The sequence below is a fragment of the Psammomys obesus genome, unplaced genomic scaffold (assembly GCF_907164565.1).
Source record: "Psammomys obesus unplaced genomic scaffold, mPsaObe1.curated_primary_1811, whole genome shotgun sequence".
NCBI lineage: Eukaryota > Metazoa > Chordata > Mammalia > Rodentia > Muridae > Psammomys > Psammomys obesus.
This window is the reverse complement of record NW_026590663.1, coordinates 7,441,324-7,464,412: the sequence shown is the minus strand read 5'-3', so window position 1 is coordinate 7,464,412 and position 23,089 is coordinate 7,441,324. Positions and strand designations below refer to the sequence as shown.

At 46.5% G+C, this 23,089-nt stretch overlaps 1 protein-coding gene across 1 annotated transcript in view; it reads right to left on the bottom strand.

Moving 5' to 3' along the window:
- The window catches only part of Snd1 (staphylococcal nuclease and tudor domain containing 1), a 397,879-nt gene extending 378,059 nt beyond the window's left edge, over positions 1-19,820 (bottom strand). The window contains exon 1 of the mRNA XM_055608222.1: positions 19,514-19,820. Coding sequence (XP_055464197.1) covers positions 19,514-19,591 — 78 coding nt within the window. The 5' untranslated portion in view covers positions 19,592-19,820. The remainder of the gene's footprint in view (positions 1-19,513) is intronic.
- Positions 19,821-23,089: the final 3,269 nt, after the last annotated feature.

Sequence of the window (23,089 nt, the reverse complement as noted above, 5' to 3'; positions counted from 1 at the left end):
GGGATCCACTGCCAACTGACCAGTGCTATCAACGGGTTAAAGAAAACCTAACTGATGGATGGTACAGCTCATACTTTGTATGGACAAGATTCTGGGTTCAATCATCAACACTGAGAAATAAAACAAACAAGACAAGTACGGGGGTGGGGAAGTGAGTGTGTGTGGGTGTGTGGGTGGGTGTGTGGGTGTGTGCGCGCATTTCAAAGCACTCACTGGCTGACAGGTCACTCACTGGAGGCTGAGGACAACTGCTGAAAGCAAGCCACTGGTCATGTACAGGGAGCTGAGCAACAAGAGACAGGATAGTGAAAGCCTGATGTCCAGATGCTGCTTTCTAAAAGCTCCTCTCTGCTAAAAAGAGCAAAAGCTCCTTGAGAAACTGGTGGGTCTAGGTTTGGGTCTGGGAAATGTCAGTCTCGGCCAGGAATATGTGGTTGTGTTAGAAAACTTAAAAAAAAGTGATCAAAGGACAATGGTGACACACTTTATCAAAACGATAAAGTAGCATGCTTAAGGGTACTATCATGGGCCAAAATTGGGGCAACTTGAAAATCAAAATAATAGGGGCTAGAGAGATGGCTCAGCAGTTAGGAACACTGGCTGCTCTGCTAGAGGACCGGGGTTCACTTCTCAGCACCTACATGGAAGCTCACAACTGTCGGGAACTCCCACCCTAATTGTCTGCTTGGCACTTCTCCAACAGACAGCGCTAAAACTGTTTTCTCAGAGCTGCCGTCCCAAGGCAAAGAAGTTCCGCACTCCTCAGCCATAGACTCAGGTCTACGGAATCAGCCTGTCACTGTTCAACATTCGTCTTCCTCTGAGCTGCAAGTTCTGTGGCTGCAAAGGCCCACAGGGACAGTGTTCACCATGGCAGGCCAAGAGCAGAGAACAAGACAGAAATGCGGCTTTTGTGTCATTGTTAGTATTACATTCAGTAATGAACTCCAGAAACTGAGAACAAAGCATGAAGATGCACTTGTACTTACCCAATTCATAAGTTTTCAGGACTTCTGCAGAAGCAAGCAGGAACCAAACCCTGAGAGGACAGTAACACTCACACTGGCTCTTCCTGCTTCTCTAGGAAATGGTAACACACAGCACAATGTTCCCCAGGGGCCCACTCCCTCAGCATGACTGGCAGGCAAGCGACACATCTAACTGTCCTCTCTTAGATCCCCTCTCCCTCTGCCTCAAACTCCAACTTTCTGCAGCATCTCCTCCTTCTCCCCCAGGAAGTTCTGTCATTCCTGGGACTGTTCTCTCCAGCTGCTTTCCTCCACACTCTTATGTCCAATTTCCCTTGTTGCCTCCTTCAAGAATGTCTTGGCTAACTCATTTCTAACCACTCAATTGATTTATTTCCTGTGAGCTGTCAAGTCTACTCTATTTTCAACAGAAACCACTCAAATCTATATCCCTGACCACTTCGGAGAATCTCCTAATTAACTGCTCAATATTCAATTGTCTTCCTACTTTCTTCAGTCACTTCCTATATCCCAGAAGGGATACCTGGTGTCTGAGCAAATGCTATCATCTCTTTTCTAATTATAGTCCCCATGATTTTTGTGTTTGTTCTTGATTAGCAGACAAGAATCTCTCAGATTGACAACCTAAAGCCTATATCCAAATACCACCGTAATAAAAGTGTATCTAAATGTCAAACTGACCCACGAAAGAGTAACAGTGTTTACAATTTATCTCTGCAATTCACTGAGAAACCTAAGTGAATGGGCAGAACACAACCAATAGGGGGTACCCAGAGGAAAAGGAACAAGCAAGCTTAGGCCACCAGTCAAACTGGATTAGTCTTCCATAAACTCAAATCCCAATCCCATCCTTCCACCCTTAGATGGAGTCTGCAGAAGCTAGCCTATTTTACATAATGGAATACAAGGCAGACTCTTTAGGTTTTCATTGTTTTGCTTTTAAGATTTATTCTTCTTTTCTGTATACAAGTGTTTTGACCGCATGTATGTCTGTGTACCATATGCACGCTTGGTGCCCTAGGAGGCCAAGGCCAGATCAGGTGACAGATCCCCTGGAACTGGAGTTACAGACAGTTGTTAACCACCCTGTGGGCGCCTGAAATCAAAGTCAGTGGAAGAACAGCCAGTGTTCTTAACCACTCGGCAATCTGTACAGCCCCACTGAGGATACTTAGAACAGGAGCGTATCATCGACACAGGACATGGCCAGATACCAGGAAAGGCAGAAGAATAAAGACTGCAACTTTCAATGCACCCAGTAACCCAACGACAGTGCTGATGACTAAACTATGAATGAGAGAGTGAGTGAGCAACTGACTGAATATGTAAAGTGGCTGGAAATAAAACTCAGTCGGTAAGGCCTGCGTTTCATACGCAAGTGTGTTGCGATGAGGAGTTCAAGGTTGGCTACGCTGGACTACATGAGACTCTACCTTAAAAATGTCAGTAGAAGCCAGGCAGTGGTGGCACATGCCTTTAATCCCAGGCTTGGGGAAGCAGAGGCAGGAGGATCTCTGTGAATTTGAGGCCTGGTCTACAGAGTGAGTCAAGGGCAGCCAAGGCTACACAGAGAGACCCTGTCTCAAAAAACCAAAAGTCAGTAGATTGCTTAGTGTGCAGGCAAGAGGACTAGAACTCAGATCCCAACACCAATGTATAATCCAGATGTAGGGGCCTGGGGAGATGATGGCTCAGCGGTTAGGAGCACTGGCTGCTCCTGCATTAGAACTGTGTGAAATTCCAGTATCCACATGGCAGCTCACAACCATCTGTTACCCCTGTCCCAAGGAATCCATCCTCATGCACCAGGCGCCTACGTGGCGCCAAACAATGCATGCATGCGAAACATCCATACACATAAAGTAAACAGCTTAAAAACAATAAAAAATAAAAAGTCAGGGGTAGCACCGCCGCAAAACTAGACTCTAGGGCTCTCTAGTCAGCAATTCTAGCCGAAATAACAATCTCAAGTTCAGTGAGGGATATTGTCTCAAAATATACGAGGACAAACGACAGAGGAAGATATTATATACCTCAGGCGCCCACTGGAGCATGTGCACAATTTGCACGTGCTGGGGACAAAAGCTGAAGCAAGGAGATCTTCCCAAGCAGGTCTCTAACTCCTGGGCCTAAGTCATCCTCCAGCCTCAGCTTCCTTAGTAGACTTACAAGCTTTGTGGCACCAGATCCATCTGCTCTAAACATTCTTGAGCACAATCTGATGAGTTTCCAGGCTGCTGAACATACAGCGGCATGAGAGGGTGGCGTGTCCTGAGGGAGAATGGAGGCTCTGGCATCCCCATCTGCTTACACTGTCATGTCCAGCTCCTCACCTGGACATGCAGCTGTGTCCACTGTAGCAGCATCTCTGATAAACCAGGAAAGGTTTCCATAGGCTCCGTCTTACAATTGCTGGCAGGGAGACACAGGTTACAACCTAAACCTTGTGATTGGTATCTGAGGAGTTTCTCTTATGGAGAGGAGGATTGCGGGACCTGACACTATCTCCAGGTAAATAACGTCAGAAATGAATTAACGTGTCCACTTGGTGTTTTCTGCAGGGGAAAAACTTGCTGTGTGGGAACAGAACATGGGAAAGTGTTGCAGGGGCTTTCTCCCTGTCCTTTTGGAGTACAGCTTCAGCCTGTGTTGTGCATCCTCAACAACGGCTTGAGGGTTTGCCCACATACGCGTATGCCCAAGGTGTTTCACGTGAAATTATGTACTATCACTACACATAAGCAGTTCTCCAAAGACCATGATTATCTTTGCAAATAAACAAAACAAGTCCTCCTGTTGGGCACAGAAACTTTAACTTCAGGGCAGGAGGTGAGGCAATGGTGGTCAGGAAAGGTAGAAAAACCTGGACTATCCTTCCAGGGCCCCTCAGCTAACTGAGCCCCTGTGCCCAGCGCACATTCTTTAAATGACTCCTCCCCCCAATTCCAGGGCCCAGATCCAGGTGCAAGGACAGCAGCAATTCCCAACCCAGGGCAGGAGAGGGAAACGCTATTTACCTTGTTAACTCGCCATGCTGGGCGCCTCTTCATTTCTCAGTCACAACACTGCCCTCCTCCTGTTCCTGAGCAAAGTGTATTACACAGAACAGCCAACCACCAAAGTGACTGATGGGAGTAGAGGACCCACCATACATAGCCAGATGGATGGACTAGAGATACCGGAATATGGTAGAGAAATGAAAGTCCATGCATTTTACAGTTCTTGTTTGCGTCTATAAACTATGTGTACTTTTCTTAAAACACATGGCAATCGAGGACACTAGATTATTTAGTAAGTCATCTCTGAATAACATTAAATGCTTATTTTTGCTTTATGTGCGGGGTTAACAATACAATGACGAGGAACTACATCACCTGTATGTTACCTACAAAATCTTAAGTTTTCCAACTTAATCTCAAGGTTATTTGTAAACATTCTGTACTTGAAATGCTGTCAATTTTAGATCTCAAAATAAAGTACAAATCATAAACCTACTACAGAAGCCAGCATGCTGTCCCAGGACTCTTCTTATTGAAGTCCTAGGCAGAGTGTCAGAAAGCAACGGAATCACAAGTCCCTTGCCATTTAACAGTGTCCCTGGCCTCTCCCACAGACATGGTGCTACTCCACTTTTAAAAGAACTCCTAAGATTTCAATTAAAACTTTATTCCTCTATGAGAGCTGAAATGCCTATGATTAATAATACAAGGGCAGGGCAGCCTTAACCATGGGCTAAACCTATGCCCCAGAGAGAGCCCATGGGAGGTCTGCAGAGATTTGAAAGCTCTCACCAGAGAGGAGTTTAACAAGATAACCTAAGCTTTTAAGTAATAGAAACAGCCTTCTGGCCTCTGGGCTGTAAAGGGCTCGACTGCCAAGAGCAATAATGCAAGTAATTACTGCATACAGAATAACAGATCCCAGTGAGACCCGGGACCCAAGGTTCCGCTCTCTACCATGCAATCTACTTAGAGGAAGAGCATACACTATTTTTCTCATTAAGGCCTGGGACAGTCCTTAATGGGTAAACAGATAAATTTTACTTGGCACAGTGATTATGTTTTGGGTGGCTGCCCAAATAAAAATGTTCCTGCTATTAAGGATATAAGACAGTGAACTTCCTGGGACAGAATTCATAAGGTTGAACACATCATATAACTGTAGTTCAGGGAGTAGAAGCAAAAGTTTTCAAGCCCTTCCTCTTTCCTTTCTCTAGTAACAAACTTCCAGCCACCCTTGTCTGAAAACTAATTACCTTAGCCTTGCTGATGAGTCCAGATTGCTCACCTCTGAGTATTCCCACCTCATCTTCACCACTTCACCTGCCTTCTAACTTTTGCCCTTTACCCCTGTCAAGACATCTGTCCCTTATACCATCTCTTTTGGAAAGACATTTTGAAACCAACCAAAACCAAGATGTGGCTTTTCCAACCTGTTTTACTTCTAAGAACGCCATGGACATTCACAGGTTCCTCTTTCCACCACAAGCTACTTCTCACCAGTCAGCAGCAATCAAAGCCTTTCAACCCAGAGCTTTGGCCAGAAGCACAGTGCCCTGGGTGTCAAACCCACGAAAGACTCTCAGCCACAGAACCCTTTATCTGTCAAGCCATCTGGGGAACTGGAGTCCATCTACCTGCTCACACTGCTCTCTGCAGTCTCCTGCCTTCACTCTCCCTGAGCTGACTGTTACGGCATTCACCCTCATCGCTCAGATCAGGCCAACGAGCCATTACTGATAATTATGCAAGACAACAGGCACAAAGCCTGGCAGTCGTGGGCAGACAGGGATGGAAACCACACTGTCTTTAGTTCTGAGGCCAGGTTATCATTCTGATATGTACATTCTAGGTTTCTGCTGAGTGAATGTATTTCTCGTCCCTGGAAGTTGGCAACAAAAACCAGGAATCCTCAAATAAATCTGAGTTACTTAGCTCCCCCTTAAAACAAAGGAACTATTACGTTTTAGACAATAGTGGAAACTGTGTTCTGAAATATCCCAATTTCACTTCTGGCAAGTGTTTTTCTAGGGAATAGGAGGCACATGGGACAAAAGAGCACAGAAATCTTTGCCTGTCCACTCCACCTAAGCCCACTGGCTCCTAGCATCTATACACACACTACACGTTTCCATACTCAAGCGCTTCATGTTTTCTAAGAGGCCCGGCAGGCTGAACTCAAGCCACACATATGCCAGCTACCACTACGGAGAGGTCCCTAGAACTTTAAGGACCACAGACCAGTAATGTCACTCTGAACTCCAAAACTGAAGAACAAGCAGGGCATAGCTGTATACTCTATAACCTCAGCACTCGGAAGGCAGAAGCAAGAAGATCACCAGTTTGGGACCAGCCCGGGCTACAGGGCAAGATGCTATCTCAAAATAAAAAGGTACACAAAGTGCTAGCATTACAGGGCTGTGTTATCACACCACACTTCCCAAATGTTAAATGAACACAACATGCCAACTGAGCTACAAACTCACCTTTTCTCTCTTGCTGAGAGAGAAATCAGAGGAAGAAGAAACTCATTCACAATAGCTTCCAAAAACGGGGAAGGAGAGGAGAGCACAGGGCGCCCAGGTCACGGCAGCCAGGGTGCAGCAGCGAGATGGAGGCGTCTCTCCTGGCCTGGCACCACAAGGCCACCTTCGCCAATGCCTAGTAGTCGTGATACCACATCCAGGGAATATATGGCTGAGGGCATTGTCAAGGGACCCCTGATGAGCTGCTCAAGAAGGCCTGCTAGGCTCCTCAGTGGGCAGCACAGCCACAGGCTACAGCCATGGCGGGCCTGGTCTGAGGAAAGAATGCCTCTGAGGTCCTAGGCAATGAGCCTTCTCCCGCCTCTTGAGCTTGCAGAGGTGATGAAGCCTCAGGACTCTGGAGATAGTGCCAATGAACTGGCAGTACAGCGAGGACACGAGGACTACCTCTAGGGGCCTCTTCTCCCCAGGCAAGGGCATCCAAGCCTCTTCCTGCTTGCTGCCTCTTTCTCTCAACTCCAGGCTTCCCCTTCCCTGGAAAAGTTCCTGCTTACCATGCGTCTCTTCAGACTCTTGCTTACCAGGCTGTATGCTCTTAGCTCATGCTAAGAACTTGGCCCAGCCTGCCCTTCAAAAGCACAAGACTCTGAGTACCCTCAGGGCCAAGCCATTCCTACTAGCAAGCTACAAGGAGAAGAAGGAGTAAGATCTTAGAGCAGCCTGTCAGCAAGTCACACAGCACCACCCCAACTCCCTACTCACTCCGACGGCCCCCAACTCTGAAACATGCACACTCACCAGCCCGTGCTCACACACAGGAGCCATTTGTCTGACTCCAAGTCTTCGCAGCCGAAGGCCAGAGGCCAAAACCACAAGAAGGCAGGATCCAGGATCTTTGCTGAAGCCTTCATGAACCATACCCCGCCGCTCCCAAATCTCCCACAGCCTTTTGGAGACTTGTAGTCAGAGTCAAAAAGAACTCTTCTGCCATTTATAAGTCTTGTCACAGGTAAAATAAAGTCACAGATGCAAAGGGGGCAAAAGTACTCAGTGATAAACTTAACCAAGGAAGTAAAGGAACTTCACAGTAAAAACTTTAAAACACAGATCATATTCCTGAACTGGCAGACTGCTATGGAAATAGTTCTATTGACTGAAAGAAGTCTACAGATTTAACTCAATCACTACCAAACCTCAACTATATTCTTCAAAGGATTAGAAAAGGCAATCCTCACAGCCACATGGTCACACAAACGACCCCTAACAGCCAAGGCACTCCTGAACTCACTGCTGGAAGCACCACACAGTACCTGAGCTCCGTTATACTCAGGCACAAAAGTAGAGCTCAGTGGTATTGGCACAGACAGTGGACCAATGGAAGAACACAGGACACAAAAACAAGCCTATACAGTTACAGTCACCTAATGTCCTCCAACAGTGTCAAATACATACTAGAAAAAAGGCCTTCTTTACCTAATGCTGCTGGGAAACGGGATGGCCACGTCAGAAGGATGCTAGATCTGAAGCTGCCATACTGCACAAAATCATCCAGACATGAAAAGACCTCAGTAGTCTAAGATCTTCGAGACTATTAGATAACTCGTATAATCAGTCAAGTTCTTTCTGAAAAAGGACAATCGCACTGGAAATAATCCCAAAAACTGTTAAGATGAAATTAAAAAGCTTCTCCACAACAAAAGAAACAATCAGCAGAGTGAAAAGACAACCAATAAAATAGGGAGAGGAAAAAAAATTCCCTACAAACTATGCACGATTGGGGATTGATGTCTTAGGATGTATAAAGCCACAAAAGTAAACACCAAACCAGACATGGAATCTACAAAGTGAGTTCAAAGCCAACCCAGGCCTGGGCCACAAGAGACCCTGCCTCCAAAACAAAAGTTAAACACATACATAATCAACCAATCAATGAATAAGCTAATAAACAAAGAGTTTTTAAAGAAGAAATACAAATCGTCAGTAATTGAAGTGTTCAATATTCTTCGCCATCAGGGAAATACAAATTAAAAACTGCTTTGAGATTCCATCTCACTGACAATCATACAGAGGCAGCAGTCTGTAATCCCAGCATTTGGACACAGAAGAATCCTGAGTTCAAGGTCAACTTCCACTATATAGCTAGTTCAAGACCAACCTGGGCTACATGAGACCCTGGCTCCAAAAGTGGGTAAGAGACTCTGGAGAAATAGCTCTGTTCTTAAGAGTAAACACTCTTTACTCCCGGAAAGGGAGTTTAGTTCCAACGCCCACATCAGAGGGCCCATTACTAAAGTTCCAGGCATATCTGACTCCCTCTTCGGCCTCCAGGGCGCCAGCACTCACCTGCACAGACCACACAGCACACACCACACAACACATAAATAAAGATGAAATAAATCCATCTTTAAAAAAGAAAACCCAAGAGAAAAACAAAACACAAGAAATGATAGCGAGGACATGAGAAAGAACCCACGCCTGGTGGGCCACTAGAGTCATGGAAGTCAGTATGGAGGTTCCTCAAAACACCCTATGACCCAGGTAGCCACTCTTGACTAGACTCCCAGACAAGTCTAAACCATCACACCACACAAACACGCGTACATTCACATCTCCTGCTGCACTAGTCTAAGAAAGGAACCAGTTTATTCATAATCCACATACGGACAGCTAAGGAAAACGTGAATTACACAGACAGTGGAATTTAATTCAGCCATAAAAAATAAAATAAAATCATGGCATCTGGAGGAAAGTGGAGGGAACTAGAAATTATTATGTTAAGCGAAACAAGCCAGACTCAGAAACACAGACACCAAATGTTTTCTCTCATATTCTAAATGTGCGTGCGTGCACGTTTTGGGGGTGGGCAGAGAAATGAAACAAAGATGAGGATGGTGCGAGTCAAGGTGGAGATCTTCGGGGAATAGGTGTGGGGAAGGATGGTAATGGAGTATCTGTGAACCATGCAGAAATGGAGACTACTTGGGAGGAGGAAAGGGACCAACAAGCGAGGGGAGGCGTGGACAGGAGCAGTGAGGAGGACAGAAATAGAACAGAGCAGAGTAAAGCGGGCTGCCGCACCCATGTGAAAACGCCATAATGAAACTACTTTGCATGCTAAATTTAAGAATTAATTTTAGGAAAGTGGCTCAGTAGTTAAGAGTGTTTCCTGGGGCTGGGGAGATGGCTCAGCAGTTAAGAGCACTGGCTAAGGGGAGCAAGATGGCTCAGTGGGGAAAGGCTTCTAACCTAAGCCCAAGGTCTTGAGTTTGATCCCTGGGTCCTCACATGGTGGAAGGAGAAAACAGACAGCCAAAAGTTGTCTTCTGACAACTGACCTCCACAATGCTCCATAGTGCCCTCCCTCATTCCCACATAAAGAGCACAGGCTACACTTCAAGAGGACCCAAGTTCAATTCCTGGCACTCACACAGCAGCTCAGAACCACCTGTAACCCCTCCTCAGGAGACCCAGCACCCTCTTCTGGACACTGCGGCACATGGTGCACAGACATACTCATAGCTAAACCATCCACACACAGAAAATAATAAGATAAAAACTGAAGCGCTTTCTGCTCTTCTAGGCCACCCAAGTTTGGTTCCCGGCACCCACAGCAAGAGGCTGTAGCTGAGGAGACCTGGCACGGTCTTCTCCGTCCACTGGCTCTCCCTGTGGCCGACGTTGCCATGCCTACCACAACACACTAAAACTCTGTGGCCCTACTGTCACATCCCAAAGGTTCAGGGAGCAGTCCTGCGTGTCTACCTGACTGCAGATGGCTTCTTCTGCCTCAGTTTCTCTTCTAACTGACCTGTCAGACACTGGGGCTCTCACAGCCATCTTCCCAGGGTCATTAACTTTTAAAAAAACTTGAAAATCTCTTGTGCTTACTTGAATCTGAACTCTCGTAAAAGGAATGAACTCAGAACAGCCAGATGGAAGAAATGCACAGTACGGTATATGGGGGAGGGCATGCCACCCAACCAGCACCTCCATTTTCTCACCAACCCTGAAGCTCACCAAGACCTCCCAATGTCACTAAGGGAGGAAAGAAGGGTTGCATTATGCACCTATAGCTGATTAATTCCCTGGCTACAGGTAACTGAGCTTAAGCTCTAGGCTCTCACTTTTTCCCTTCTTCCTCCAACTGGATAAAACTCCACCCCTCTGGCAACCACACCCTAATTTAAGCATTTTCCTACACCACTCTTGAACATAAACTGGGTTTAAAAGGCTCTTATGACAAGAGACTCCCTTTACTCTTAGCATTCTAGTCACCTTGGAAATGGTAGGTGCTTTTTTACATTTATTTTATTGTGTGTGTGTGTGTGTGTGTGTGTGTGTGTGTGTGTGTGTGTGTGTGTATGCATACGGGAGGGCGCACACACACTAGAGTGAAAATGTGGAGGTCATAGGACAACTTGCAGAAGTCAGTTATTTCTTCCACCAAGTGGCACTTGGGAGGCAAACTCAGGTTATCAGGCATGGCAACAAGTACTGATACCTGCTGAGCCATCTCACTGGTCCCAAGTCACAAGGGTTTTAAGAGGATCATTTAGAGGAATCCAGACAGTTATCTCTAACTTCACAATAATCACATACCTCCACCTTCTTAACCAAGAAAAAAACAGAGGAACTATGTGCCTACCATTAAAAACAAGACTGAGCTCTCTGCCTGTCATCCGTAATTTGAAAGTCACAAATTTTCCCTGTCCCAAAGCTCTCTACAGATAAAGCAGACAGGAGAAAAACCCCAAAATGTCCACTTGACTTATGGGTACTGAAACATCAGACTATCCAAGATCACTAAGCAACTGACAAAGTCCTTACTGAAACCCCAGGTGCTGGCCCTGCCCTCCATAGCAGAGACAAAAGAGGACGTCAAGAAATAAAGGCAGGTGTGGTGGCACACACCTCTGATTAAAGAAGCAGAGACAGATGGATCTCTTGAGTTCAAGGCTAGCCTGGTATACAGAGCAAAACGATATCTCAAAAAACAAAAAGAAAAAAAAAAGAGTGCTTGTCTAGTAGGCATGAAATGAAGCCCAAAGTTTGATCCCCAGTACAATGTAACTAGAGTGGTAAAAGCAGGAAAACCCAAAGTTCAAGGTTACCCTCAGTACAGTCTGGATGTGGAAAAAGGGGGGGGGGGGAATAACACAAACTTTCAGGTTCCAAGAACAGGAAGTGAGGAACCCAAAGTTGTCATATTTAGAAATGACACTAAAGACGACTTCCGTAGCAATAATGTGCCAGGGTACTGGTGCCAAATGATAGGAAGATGTCAGGAATCTATGCAAATACAAACTGAAGTGGCCAGTGACTGTTAAAAGGAGCATATGCCTCAGTCATGCATATAAACAACTTCTCAGCTGTCAGTGATGACCCAGGAATAGGATCTGACCATTACCGTAAGTGGACCCTGATGACAGCCTAATACTGAATTGATTAAAAGCAATGCCATGACCTGGGAGTCATCAAAACAAATGCCAAGAGAATTCACCATCTTCCCTCATAAACCTCTGGCATACTCAACCCCACAACCATACTTCAGCTCTATGTGTCCTGCCCTTCACCTACATAGAAAGTCCAGGAGTCCCAGCATGTCCTAAACTCATCCTCTCAGAACCATACAGGGGTGGCTTTTCCACAGTCCCGGGCCTCTCCTACACACTAACTCTGTGCTTTCCCAATGTGCTCCACACAAGGGCCTGCTTAGAGCCATGGGGATCCCTTCTGTAGCTTCATATCTAGTCCTGAAAGGATGTAACAAGGTTTTTCTATTTAAAAACAAAAACTGAGATCCAGCAAGGTGGTACCTACCCATAATCCAAGCTGAGGCACGACGATTAGGACTGAACAGACTGGGCCACATAGTGAGAATAAGTAAATAAACAAACACAGTAAGAATAAATTTAAAAACTAAAAAATAGAAAAAAGAAACCATGAAAGAAAGTATCAAGAAGAGACAGATGAAGATGGACTGGGAATGTAGCTCCAGGTAGGCATGGCTGGCCAACACACATGACTTTGGGTTCACTCCCCAACATACAAACACACACACACACACACACAGATAAAGATCATTCCTATTTATAAAAGTGGAAGCTATCTAGAAAAATAACCAGCCGACCTCCAGGTGAGAACAGCAGCACTCAGAGGCCCTCTATCAAGAACCAGACAACAGCAGACTCTTCCTACGAGTTCTCTACTCAAGGTCCCACTTCTTCACAAACCAAGGCCTTCCACTCCAGGGAAATGTAGTCAGGGACAGACGAGAGACTGCATGGCTAAAGACCACTCGAAGCAACCGTTCACACCTGTTGCTCCTGAAAAGCCAGTCCCTCCCTCTCTCCACCCAATCTCCAGCCACACTACCTTCTGATCGTATAGTCTAGTCTGGTTCATAGTCTTTAATCTTCCACACTAGAAAACCGTATTTCAATAATCTACCTTCTCTTTTTAAAAAAAAGTTGGATTTCGTTGTTGTTTTTAAATTTAAAATGCACAGGGAACAGAAAGCATGCTTCTTGCGGGATAAACACCAATTCAGGGTCAAGCCTGACATAAGGTATTCGATTTCTCACTTTGTCTCAGTGTGCCTAAACGAAACCAATCGGCTTCCAGTATAAGCACAGCTTTATGGGACTAGAGCTGTTTAGAGTCAATGAGTCGCCACACAGATAAATTGGGTCTAAAGTAGACTATCTCACCCAACCCATCCCTCAGATGAAAAACCAAAACAAGTAAGTGCATGCAGGCCAAAACTTCAGTGTCCTGACTCCTAGGCCAATGAGCTTGGCCACTCTGCTGCCCAGTAAAGCTGGACTTTACTAATCGAGGTAGATTCTCCAAATATCCTCACTTCCATTAGACGAGGCTGACGTTCCCTGACCATCCAAAGCAGAGCACTTTCTACACTACCTGACTTAGCAAGAAAGGAAATGATGCTGTAAGCCACTCTTCACATTTACATCACAAACCTCAGACAATCTCAAAAGGGCACTAAGGGCTGGTGACATGGCTCAGCTGAGAAGCATCTGCCACCAAATCTAACAACCTGAGTCCAATCCCTGAGACACACGTGGCGGGAAAGAATGAGCACCCCAAGTTGTTCAGTCCTCTCCCTCTCCTCCCTCTTCCTTTCCCCCTCTCCACCCCACACAAACAGTTTTTAAAATGGCACCTGAAAATGAAACCAAAGTTTTTATTACCTTTCCCACAAGTTGTCTGACTTCCTAATTTAAAAAATAAAAGCCAACTGAAACTACTGCTCATTTTTGAATCATTAAAGTGAGAAAAACACAACATTAAAGTATCGTATTAAGTCTCACTGAAAGTGAGTGAAATCCCACAGCACTCCATCTGCATCAAATGCTCCCAACCTGTGAGGCAGCATCAGTTTCTGCTGTAAAAACAAAAAGCATATGTCAGTCTCCCCAGAGAGGAAGCAGCAACAGAAAGGGGGCATGGACTTATCGCCAGCAATACTTCAAAGCCTGCATCCCCCATAAGACTCGGGTAAGACACTGCGGCCCACAGGGTCCCAGCCTGCGATCACAAGTTTAAGGTCAACCTGGATTATGTCACATAAACACACACACACACCCCCCCAAGCATTAGCTTGCTAGCTAGCCCATGCTAAGAAGTGAATGTGCACCAGAACACAGAACCCTCGGGTCTAATTTTTTTTAAAAAGGCAATTTTCTCTTCCAAATGTACAAGTAGAAACTAACCACGGGCACAGCACCAGCAGCCCCAGGCCACTAGTTTGAGCTGAGGCACACTTCTGTGCTCCTCACTGAACTAACAGCTCAAGCTTACTAGGTTGAAGAGAACTGAAAGGAATTTCGGAGCAGCATTCAACTCGGTGAAAAGCCAACGCTAACAAAAGTATAAACACACCATGACAGACACTACTTACCACTCACTGAACCTGCTCACAACGCCAACACCGACGATTCTAGTGTTCCACTACCGGTTTAACTCTTGAGCCTGCTTGGGCTTTTATTTTTAATCCCTGTACCCACTGCAGGAAGACTTGGAAACACAGGACTAACTGATAAGTCAGAAAAGCCTGACGCTTGGTCCTAAAACAAGCACATAACTAAGACAAGGGTATTTCCCTTCAGCTTCTCATTCCACACTTCCAGGAGACTGTCAAGTCAGTGATCTCACCAGGACACCAGAGCAATGGACACCCACTGCCTGATCCTTTTATCGTCCCCAAGCAGACGTTCTGCAGTAACTCCTGTTAAAGCATACCATTTGTGTGCGGTACTGTGCTTAAAGACACTGAAGAACAATGGCCAGTGGAAACCCCACAGGCTTTGCACTTGTCATTCCCTCGGCTGGAAACACTTCCCTTGTGGCTGGCTCTTTCATGTCCACCAATCTCAGTGCAAATGCCAACAGAGGACTCTTTCCTAAACACACTACCTAAAGGAATCAATCTGTTCCCAACCACCCTGTTCTAGCCCACTGTGTGACTTCACTATCCTCTAGCCATGCTTACTGATTCCCTTCTTTACTGTCCTGACTCGTCTGTAAGCTACAGGACAAGAGCCCACGGCCGGGACAGAGAAGTGGATGCACAGTAAATAGTTGTTCAAAAGAAAACCAGTATCACAAAGCCGGGCGCATGCGCATATTCCCCGCTCTCAGGAGTTAGAGGCAGGACGACAACAAGTTTAGGCCAACCTGGTGATCACAGAGCTTCACGATGAGACCTGTCTCAAAAAAAAAAAAAAAAAAAAAAAGTGTGATTACTCCTCACTCTATTTAGTTACACAGCAGCACTACTGTCAGCATAACTAGAGCCAGATGGATGCTGCGTCTCACTGAAAACTCAGAAAGTGTTGAAGATGCAAGAATAACTTGGTGTTCCTTTACTGATGGATCAAAAGCTACCATGTGCCACTGCTGGGAAGTGGGCAACATCAAACTCACAGGGACATCTATCTGACTCTACTGTGCACATGGCCCTCTAATACACCGTTTCTTAGCTACCTTATACCTTTGAATGGTAAACAAGGGTATCTTAACTACTTAAGAACATGGTTGTTCTGTTTGTCCCTAAGTAAAATAAGCACATACAGAACGAAGAAAGTCAAAGCTGGCTGTGCAGTGCACAATTGTAATCCCAGCACTCAGGAGGCAGAGGCAGGAGGACTGAGATTCTGAGGTCACTGTAGTTGGAGGGTAGCCTGGGCTACATGACACTTTGTCTTAAAAAAGAAAAAAAAAAAAAAAAAAAAACAAGCAAGTCAACATCAGCCGGCTACTCTGTCCCCACACAAATCTCAAAAGAAACATCCTTCTTAGCTCAGAAGACCAAAATATGCCTAAGTATAATAAACTCAATTATAGGAAGAATCTTGTACAGGCTAAACTCCAAAAAAAATTTCCACAAACTACCTGGAAGGAAATTTACAATTTACAACACATGGCAGCATGAATCCCATGGAAACAGAAAGCTGTGGTCACTCACTCCGCCTTTCAGGCATCCCTCAGTCTTGGTCAACAGCGAGAGGCAGATGCACAAAACGATCAAAGGTCCTTTCCTCCTAGGAGGGGGTCAATCCCACCCGGAGGCCTTCCACATCGCCCACACAATGAGGGGCACCACTTCCCTATCTGAGGAATGCACTTCGTCTACAGCTGTGAAAGCCAAGCTGTCATGTGCGCCTGCCTAAGGAGATACGCAAACATACCAGATTTCAAAGTTAAAGCGGAAAGCCAGAGAAGGCTCTGTGCCCAAAACATAAAGGAAACTTGGTCAGTAAAGCCAAAAAGGACTATTCTAAGTCCCACTAGCTGGGATGGCTGAGCCTCACCTAAGGAGCATCTGCAGACAAAGTTCTGTCACAGCTAGAGAAAAGTCCAGCAAAGCAGTCATACCCAGAGCTGGGCGCTCCAGTGGCTTCAGGAATCAGATCTGATTCGACAGAGACAGTCAATTACCCAAGCTGCATTTTGCCCACCTGCACCTTTGCTCATCTGATCCCAACTCAAAAACACAGAAACCCATCATTTTTCCCTCAACCTTTTTTCTATTTTTTTTTTTGGTAACAAGAAGCCTCCACAGTGCTTCTGTCAACGTACTGCCCCACTTCCTCTTTAATGATACTCCAGAATAAACGGTCTGGCCCCCAATCTAGACAGTACATACAGCCACTGGCTCCAGTCATTTTTAAACTTGGCTCTCAGAGACCAGAAGAAACAGACTCTTTATGACCCTACAACATTTTCTTTTACCAGAGAGAAAAGAGAGGGAGAGAGAGTCTTAGAAAGACAGAACTATTCCTTCCCACTGCAAAAAAACAAGCCTCCACCTTCAACCATTTTTGACCCTCAGATCAGTCCAGTCCACAGGAACTTGAATGCTCCCACTCAAAAGCACACCTTTCCTTACTCATGTCCCAATCCCTGCACCCTTCCAGAAGGCAAAAGAAAGCAGCACCGTTTTCTACCTTATCAGCCTGCCTCTTTCTCTCTTTCCTGAAAAAGAGCTCAACCCTCCTTTGCAGACTTCTCACAAAGAAGTTCCTAACAACACTGGAAACAATTACTCTTCAAGAAAATACAACTTTGCTTAGCAGAAGAGCTTCTGAGACCAATTTGCCATTGGTCAATTTTTCATTCCAGACAAGGCTTGTAAACTTGGCACAAATCTGCTGCTGGTAGCTCACCCACCCAACCCCCTGCCGTGTAGTCAGCGCATGTTGCAGTCCATGCCCAGGACAGACTGCTCAAATCACTGAATCTTAAATACCACACAACAAAACACCGCTAAGTACACAGCAACCAGAAACACCAAATGCAGTCACACAACCACAACAGCAGCAACCAACAAGTCATGGAACAGCATCTAATCTTTTCTCAAGTACAGTCAGCTTCACTTTCCTGTAATTTGCGGCCTCGAATCACTGGCCCCACCCTTTATGTCAGAAAGTAATACCCCCAAGTCCCGAGTCAGAGGCCTCACAGCACAACTTACACTAGCACTTGTGTGGGGGCAGGCAGACCTGGGTTCAATTTCAGCTCTGGCTCTGATTATTAATAAAAGGTACCTGTCTGGGTAAGCTAGGTTATCTGAACCTCAGATTAGACATCTGCTTGCTAGTTGATATAAGTGAGAGGATATGGGGACAGAACCCAGCGGAGGATGTAATAGTGTCCACAGGGGAAGTACCTGTGAGCAGCACAATCCCCTCAGAGAATCCAGATACCCTGGAGGCTTCCAACATTGTCAAAAGCAAAAATCAGTTCGGTTTCTTACAACCTCCCGCCTATAGAAAGGAGTCCTTTAAATTAAGAAAAAGTCAAGCAATAGTAAGAAAACTAAAAAAAATCTCCTGCAGGCCACCAAAACCACATAAGACAGCTAAGTGATACTCTGTTCCTGTAATGAAGAGAACCAGTACAAAGGAAAAGGGTAATGAAAGAGGAAGCACTTCAGGAAAATCCTTTCAAGAGTCAAAATTTCAAAGAGAGAAAACTTGCACCTTGGAAATTCCCTACTCCCTGAACCTAATGAATTCTAACTGTCTATATATAATAGAAAAGGCAATATTGACCATCCCAAGAATCTCACTTGGTAGCTGGTTATTATCTAAGAAATGAATATATCAGAATTAGAGGAACTGGAGAAAGAGTTTATACACACAAGCTGCAGAATATTCATGTTTGAGAGTTGCACATGTGTGCACATATGTAGAACATGTGCCTGAGGGCCCATGCAGAGGCCAAAAATGCTGGAGCACAGAAGAGAACATGTCTTCCTCTATTGCTCTCCACCTTATTCCCTTGAGAAAGGGTCTCTCACTGCACCTAAAGCTTGATAGTTTAGCTAGGCTAGCCAGCCAGCAAAATCCCAGGGTTCCCCATTGAGGTTACGGAAAATGGAACAGCCACGTCCAGCTTTAACGTGGGTGCTGAAGTTTTGAAACCAGGTCCTCACGATTGAACAGTAGGCACCTTTGTCCACTGAGCCATCTTCCTGGTTACCCCCCATCCCTGCACAGTACAGTAATCCTATGAAAGACGATGGGACAGCAAAAAAGAATGATTTATAAACTAGATTTTTGAGGAAAAACATCTTCCACTCTGGAGGGAAAAGTCGGAGTTAAGATATGAAAAGCAATCTAAAAGATTACAGCCATCTCAACCAGAAAATCTGTTAACAAGCAAAAAATGTCAGATTTCAAGATGTGGAAGGATAAAAAGGAGAGACAGTATAAGAAAAACAAATTTGTTAGTGTGGAAGTGGGAAGTGATGGAGTTCAAAATCCAGAATGAAGAAAGTGAAGGTATGCAAGTGGGTAGGATATACTAAGAGCGCCACACAGGGAATCGGAACACCTGGGCTCCTGTCATTGGCTCCAAGCCAAACCGCCATGTGCCCTTAAGGCAAGTTACTTGCCCTCTTTAAAGCAGTCTCCCTATCCTCAGGAAGTGAGAAAATGCTACTTAATATAAAATCCCTGGCAGAATAAATATTTAGGTCAAAAGTACCCAAAGATCAGGGGCTTTCAAGCCTACAAACTAGACACAGATAAAAGGGGCAAAGAGATGAGAAAACTTTGAGTAAGTAACTGAAAGGCAGTAAGAAGAGAAAGGCTTCATGACAGCCAACCATTCCTGGAGTTCCAGGAAAAGATGTGGGGGGATAAAAAGGAGAGTACCGAAAAAACTGCGTCCTGGTCTGTGTATGTCAAAATGGGCAGAAAGGGGGGGATGGGAGAACTATTCATGAACTATCTCCGTTAGTGAATCCGTAAGAGATCTGCTTCTGGTAAACAGTCAGGGGCTCCAAAAGCCGCCAGCACCACGAAAATCACTGGGACCGAACCATGACAGGGTGCCCGGGAGGCAAAAGTTGGCGCCGGGTTCTGTCCGGTGAGGATTCGGATAGTAGGTGGAGAGTGAGGAAGCAGCAGAGGAAAGGCGAACTGAGATCATGCAGGCTGACGGGAGGGGAAGGAGTCAGTGCCTGACTCCCGCTCCAAGGCGGCAGAGGGGTCCGGGGCCCCGCTCTCACCATCTTGACGATGCCCCGCTGCACGGTGGGGACCGCGGGTCCCCCGGAGGAGCCGCCGCTCTGCGCGGAGGAGGCCATGTGTGGAGCTGGAAAGGCAGCAAGTGGGGCGGCCGGCCGGACTGGAGCTGTCAGGGCGGGAGTCGGCGCTGGCGAGAGGCTGCCGCGACAAGGAGCAGGCGGGCGACAGGTACCGTCGGCGGGCTGGATGCAAGCGCCAGGCGCACACCGGAGCAGCGGCGGGACTGAGAGCAAAAGGGGAGACGCGATCTCCGCCGCCGCCACACGTTCTACTCGCGCGCAAGCGTGCCAGAGCGCCACCGCCCTCTGGCCAATCAGCGTCCAGAACCCGCCGGACCCCAAGCCAATAGGCACGCTGCTTACGAAGCCCCGCCCCCTGGTCCCAAACCGGGTGGGGAGCTCCAGGAAGCGCTGAAAGAGCTGATTTGCCGTGACGGGCCAAGTGTGGGGCGGAACTTCCGGGGAAGTCTGAGTCGGTGGTGTCGGGAGGTGTAGTGGGAGAGAAAGGACACGTCAGCATCTGTCCGTGGGGCGCGGGGAGCCATGGGAACCCCGGAGGCGGGGCCGGCCTCGCCCTCCCGCCTGGCCCCGCCCCCGCCCCGCCCCTCAGGCGGCCGAGCGCCCACGTGTACACCGGGGTTCCGGAGCCGGACGCCGGAACTGAAGGACCCGGGGGCTCGGCTGCGGGGGAGGCCATCCTGCGGGAACGCCAGTGCAGCCGGCCCGCGGAGTTGCGACGTTTCCCCGCCGCGGAGTAGAGGGAACTTTGGAGAGTCGCCGTCAGCGGGCAACCTGCTGCTGTTAGCCTGGACCCGGAAGGTGGCCGCGGCTCTCTCCGCTGTCCGCACTATCGCTGGGCTCTAGGGCTTTTGAGTCCCGCTAACGCTGCCGGAAGTAATAAGCGTCTCTTAGAAGGATGACGCGTCGTGGTCACTGAGGAGGAGGGCCTCGTTTTTCAGCTCCTTCCCTGCTGCTTCCACGGAGGTTAGGAAAAGCCTTGGGGTATGCCAGCCCAGGGCGGAAGACAACCCCTTGCCTCACTTCTGACCACAGCGGTTTAGGTTGCCAGCTGGATGTGGGACAGCAAAGTCACATTCAAGAGGATGTTTAGACGTCATGATGCTGGAGTGCCCCTTCTTAGAGCACACGTCCTTGTATGTGTTATTTAGTCATGAAACCTGACCCTACCTTGAAGACACTATTCCTTCTATAGCTTTTTTTAAGAAGTTGTTTGCATGACTCATCTCAGGGTCAGGTCTTGGGGTCAGCATCTTCCTGGATCTCCAAATCCAAGCCTGTACCTTGAGTTCACGCTATTCAAAAAAGAAAACGGGTCTTTCTGTGTACACTCCACCGGATTATATATGTATTATCGCGTTGATGAGGCCTTACCCAGTACCCTGTTTTCTCAGCTCCAGGGCCTCGTCTTTAGTGAATTTGACCTTTGCCACAGTTGAGCAGCTCTCTCTAGGATATTTGAGGCAGTATAATTTGTAATTGAAACTGTGGTTCCAAACAGCTCATTTATCTGATTGCTGTCCTTTTCCCCACTCATCCAGTCAATTCTCTTTTACCTTGCATTAACTTTCTATTTCTACACAACCATTGACCCTACTCGTCAGTACTAACAACCAAATTACAGAGCATAAACATGCACAAGAAACGCCTTTTCCCTACGGCATAGAATTTTGTCCTTGGGAAAATCCTACAAAGTCCATACCATCTGTTGTTACCTCCTGTTCCAAGGAGGGTGTTTTGTTTTCCTCTCTTTTTAAAGTGAACAGGAATCTCAAAGAGAGTTCAACAGGTAAGGGTGCTTGCAGGCAAGCCTGATGGCCTAAGACAGTCCCTGGGACCCACACAGTGGTATGAGAAAAAAGACTCCTGCAAGTGGTCCCCTGACGCCCTCATGCAAACTGTGACGTGTGCATGCACACACATACATAGATAAACGTACTTTTTAGTGAGCAACGCTAGGTCAGTGCCTTAAGGGATCAAGTCAGAACTGTCTAGCATATGTAGTCCGATCTTAGGTATGTGCCTGCTTCTCTAGTAGACAAGCATACCTCCTCATCCTCTGTGTGCATTTATAGAATCCAGAACCTAGACAAAGATGTTTAATTGTCTGACAAGCTTCCTATGGGAGTGGGGGAAGGAAACGCCTGTCTCCATTCTTCAGCCCACCTTCAATTTCAGTCCTCCATACCATTACCCTGGTGTTCTTACCTTAATGCACTTTTCAACCCGTGCCAATCCTCTCAAGTTCAGGACAAAATTCAACTCCCTAACATAGCACACCTGGCCCTCAACTACTTCTCAGCTACTTAGTCTCCCTTTTCTTTTGTCGTCTTTATGTATACGTATCCATAGAGAAAAGTCTGGGTTGGTGTTGTCTAGAACTTTCTGCAGTGGTGAATGTTGTCTTCATGCTCTGGCCAGCAAGGTAACCACCAGCCAGCTGTAGCTAATGAGAACTTACATCATTGCAAGTGAAACTGAGGAAGTGAATTTTCAATGTTATTTAAGTTTAATGAGTTTAGCACACATGACCGCTAGCCTAGCACACGTGGCAACGTTTCCACACCTGTCTCAAACAATGGTGATAGGCACCTGAGGAACAGCACCCCAGGTTGTTCTCTGTCGCCCACACTGATAAGCACACATACATGCACATGTCCACACGCACTCATGAATACATACATGTACAAACAGACAATACAAAAGTAAAAATATCTGCACCACCCTCTAATACCCATCTGTATCACACGCTATTAGGTTTATCCGAGAAAACAAACTGAAAGGGACTGTCTCTAAATCTGTTTCTGCTGATTTAAGAACTGACTTTAAAAAAAAAAATTCTATTTTATTTTCGTGTGTGTGTGTGTGTGTGTGTTTGTGGCGGGGTATGTGAGGGCCTGTGAAGGCCAGAAGAGGGCATCAGACCTCTGGAGCTGAAGCTAGAGTTGGTTCTGAACAGTCCAGTGTGGGTGATGGGAACACTTCTGGAAGAGCAGGAAGTGCTCCTAACCACTGAGTCATCGCTCCAGCCCCAGGAATAACTCTTATAATTAAAAGGTTGGCAAACCCGAAAGCCACAGAGCAGGCTGGAGAGCCAGAGATGACAGCACTGAGCATGGAGCCCAATGTCACATGCACGCTAGAAAAACACTTTAGAACTTAGCTCCAACCCCAGCCTGATCCTGGAAATTGTCATGTAGTTTAACCTGGTAAGGTTCCCTTTATTGCTTACATAGAAAAGCAATAACCATCACAGGAAAAGAGATCCTATGAAACGAATGTTTTGAGAAGAAAAACACTGATATGATCACATTGTGTGTTCTCAACCTGGTGGATAAAGTAGAACTCAGAACCAGAAGACAGCAGGGGTCTCCATGGAAGATCGACTCTGCAGCCCTTTCCGGGGAAGGCAGTAAGCTGAAATCAGCCGAACCTCTGTGGTGGCCTGATCCCCACCAGGAAAGCAATGTCAGCCCCCTCCACCACAGCAGCAAAGAGTAAGCAAAGGGAGAGGCCAGGACTGCAAGGCTAAGCAGCAGC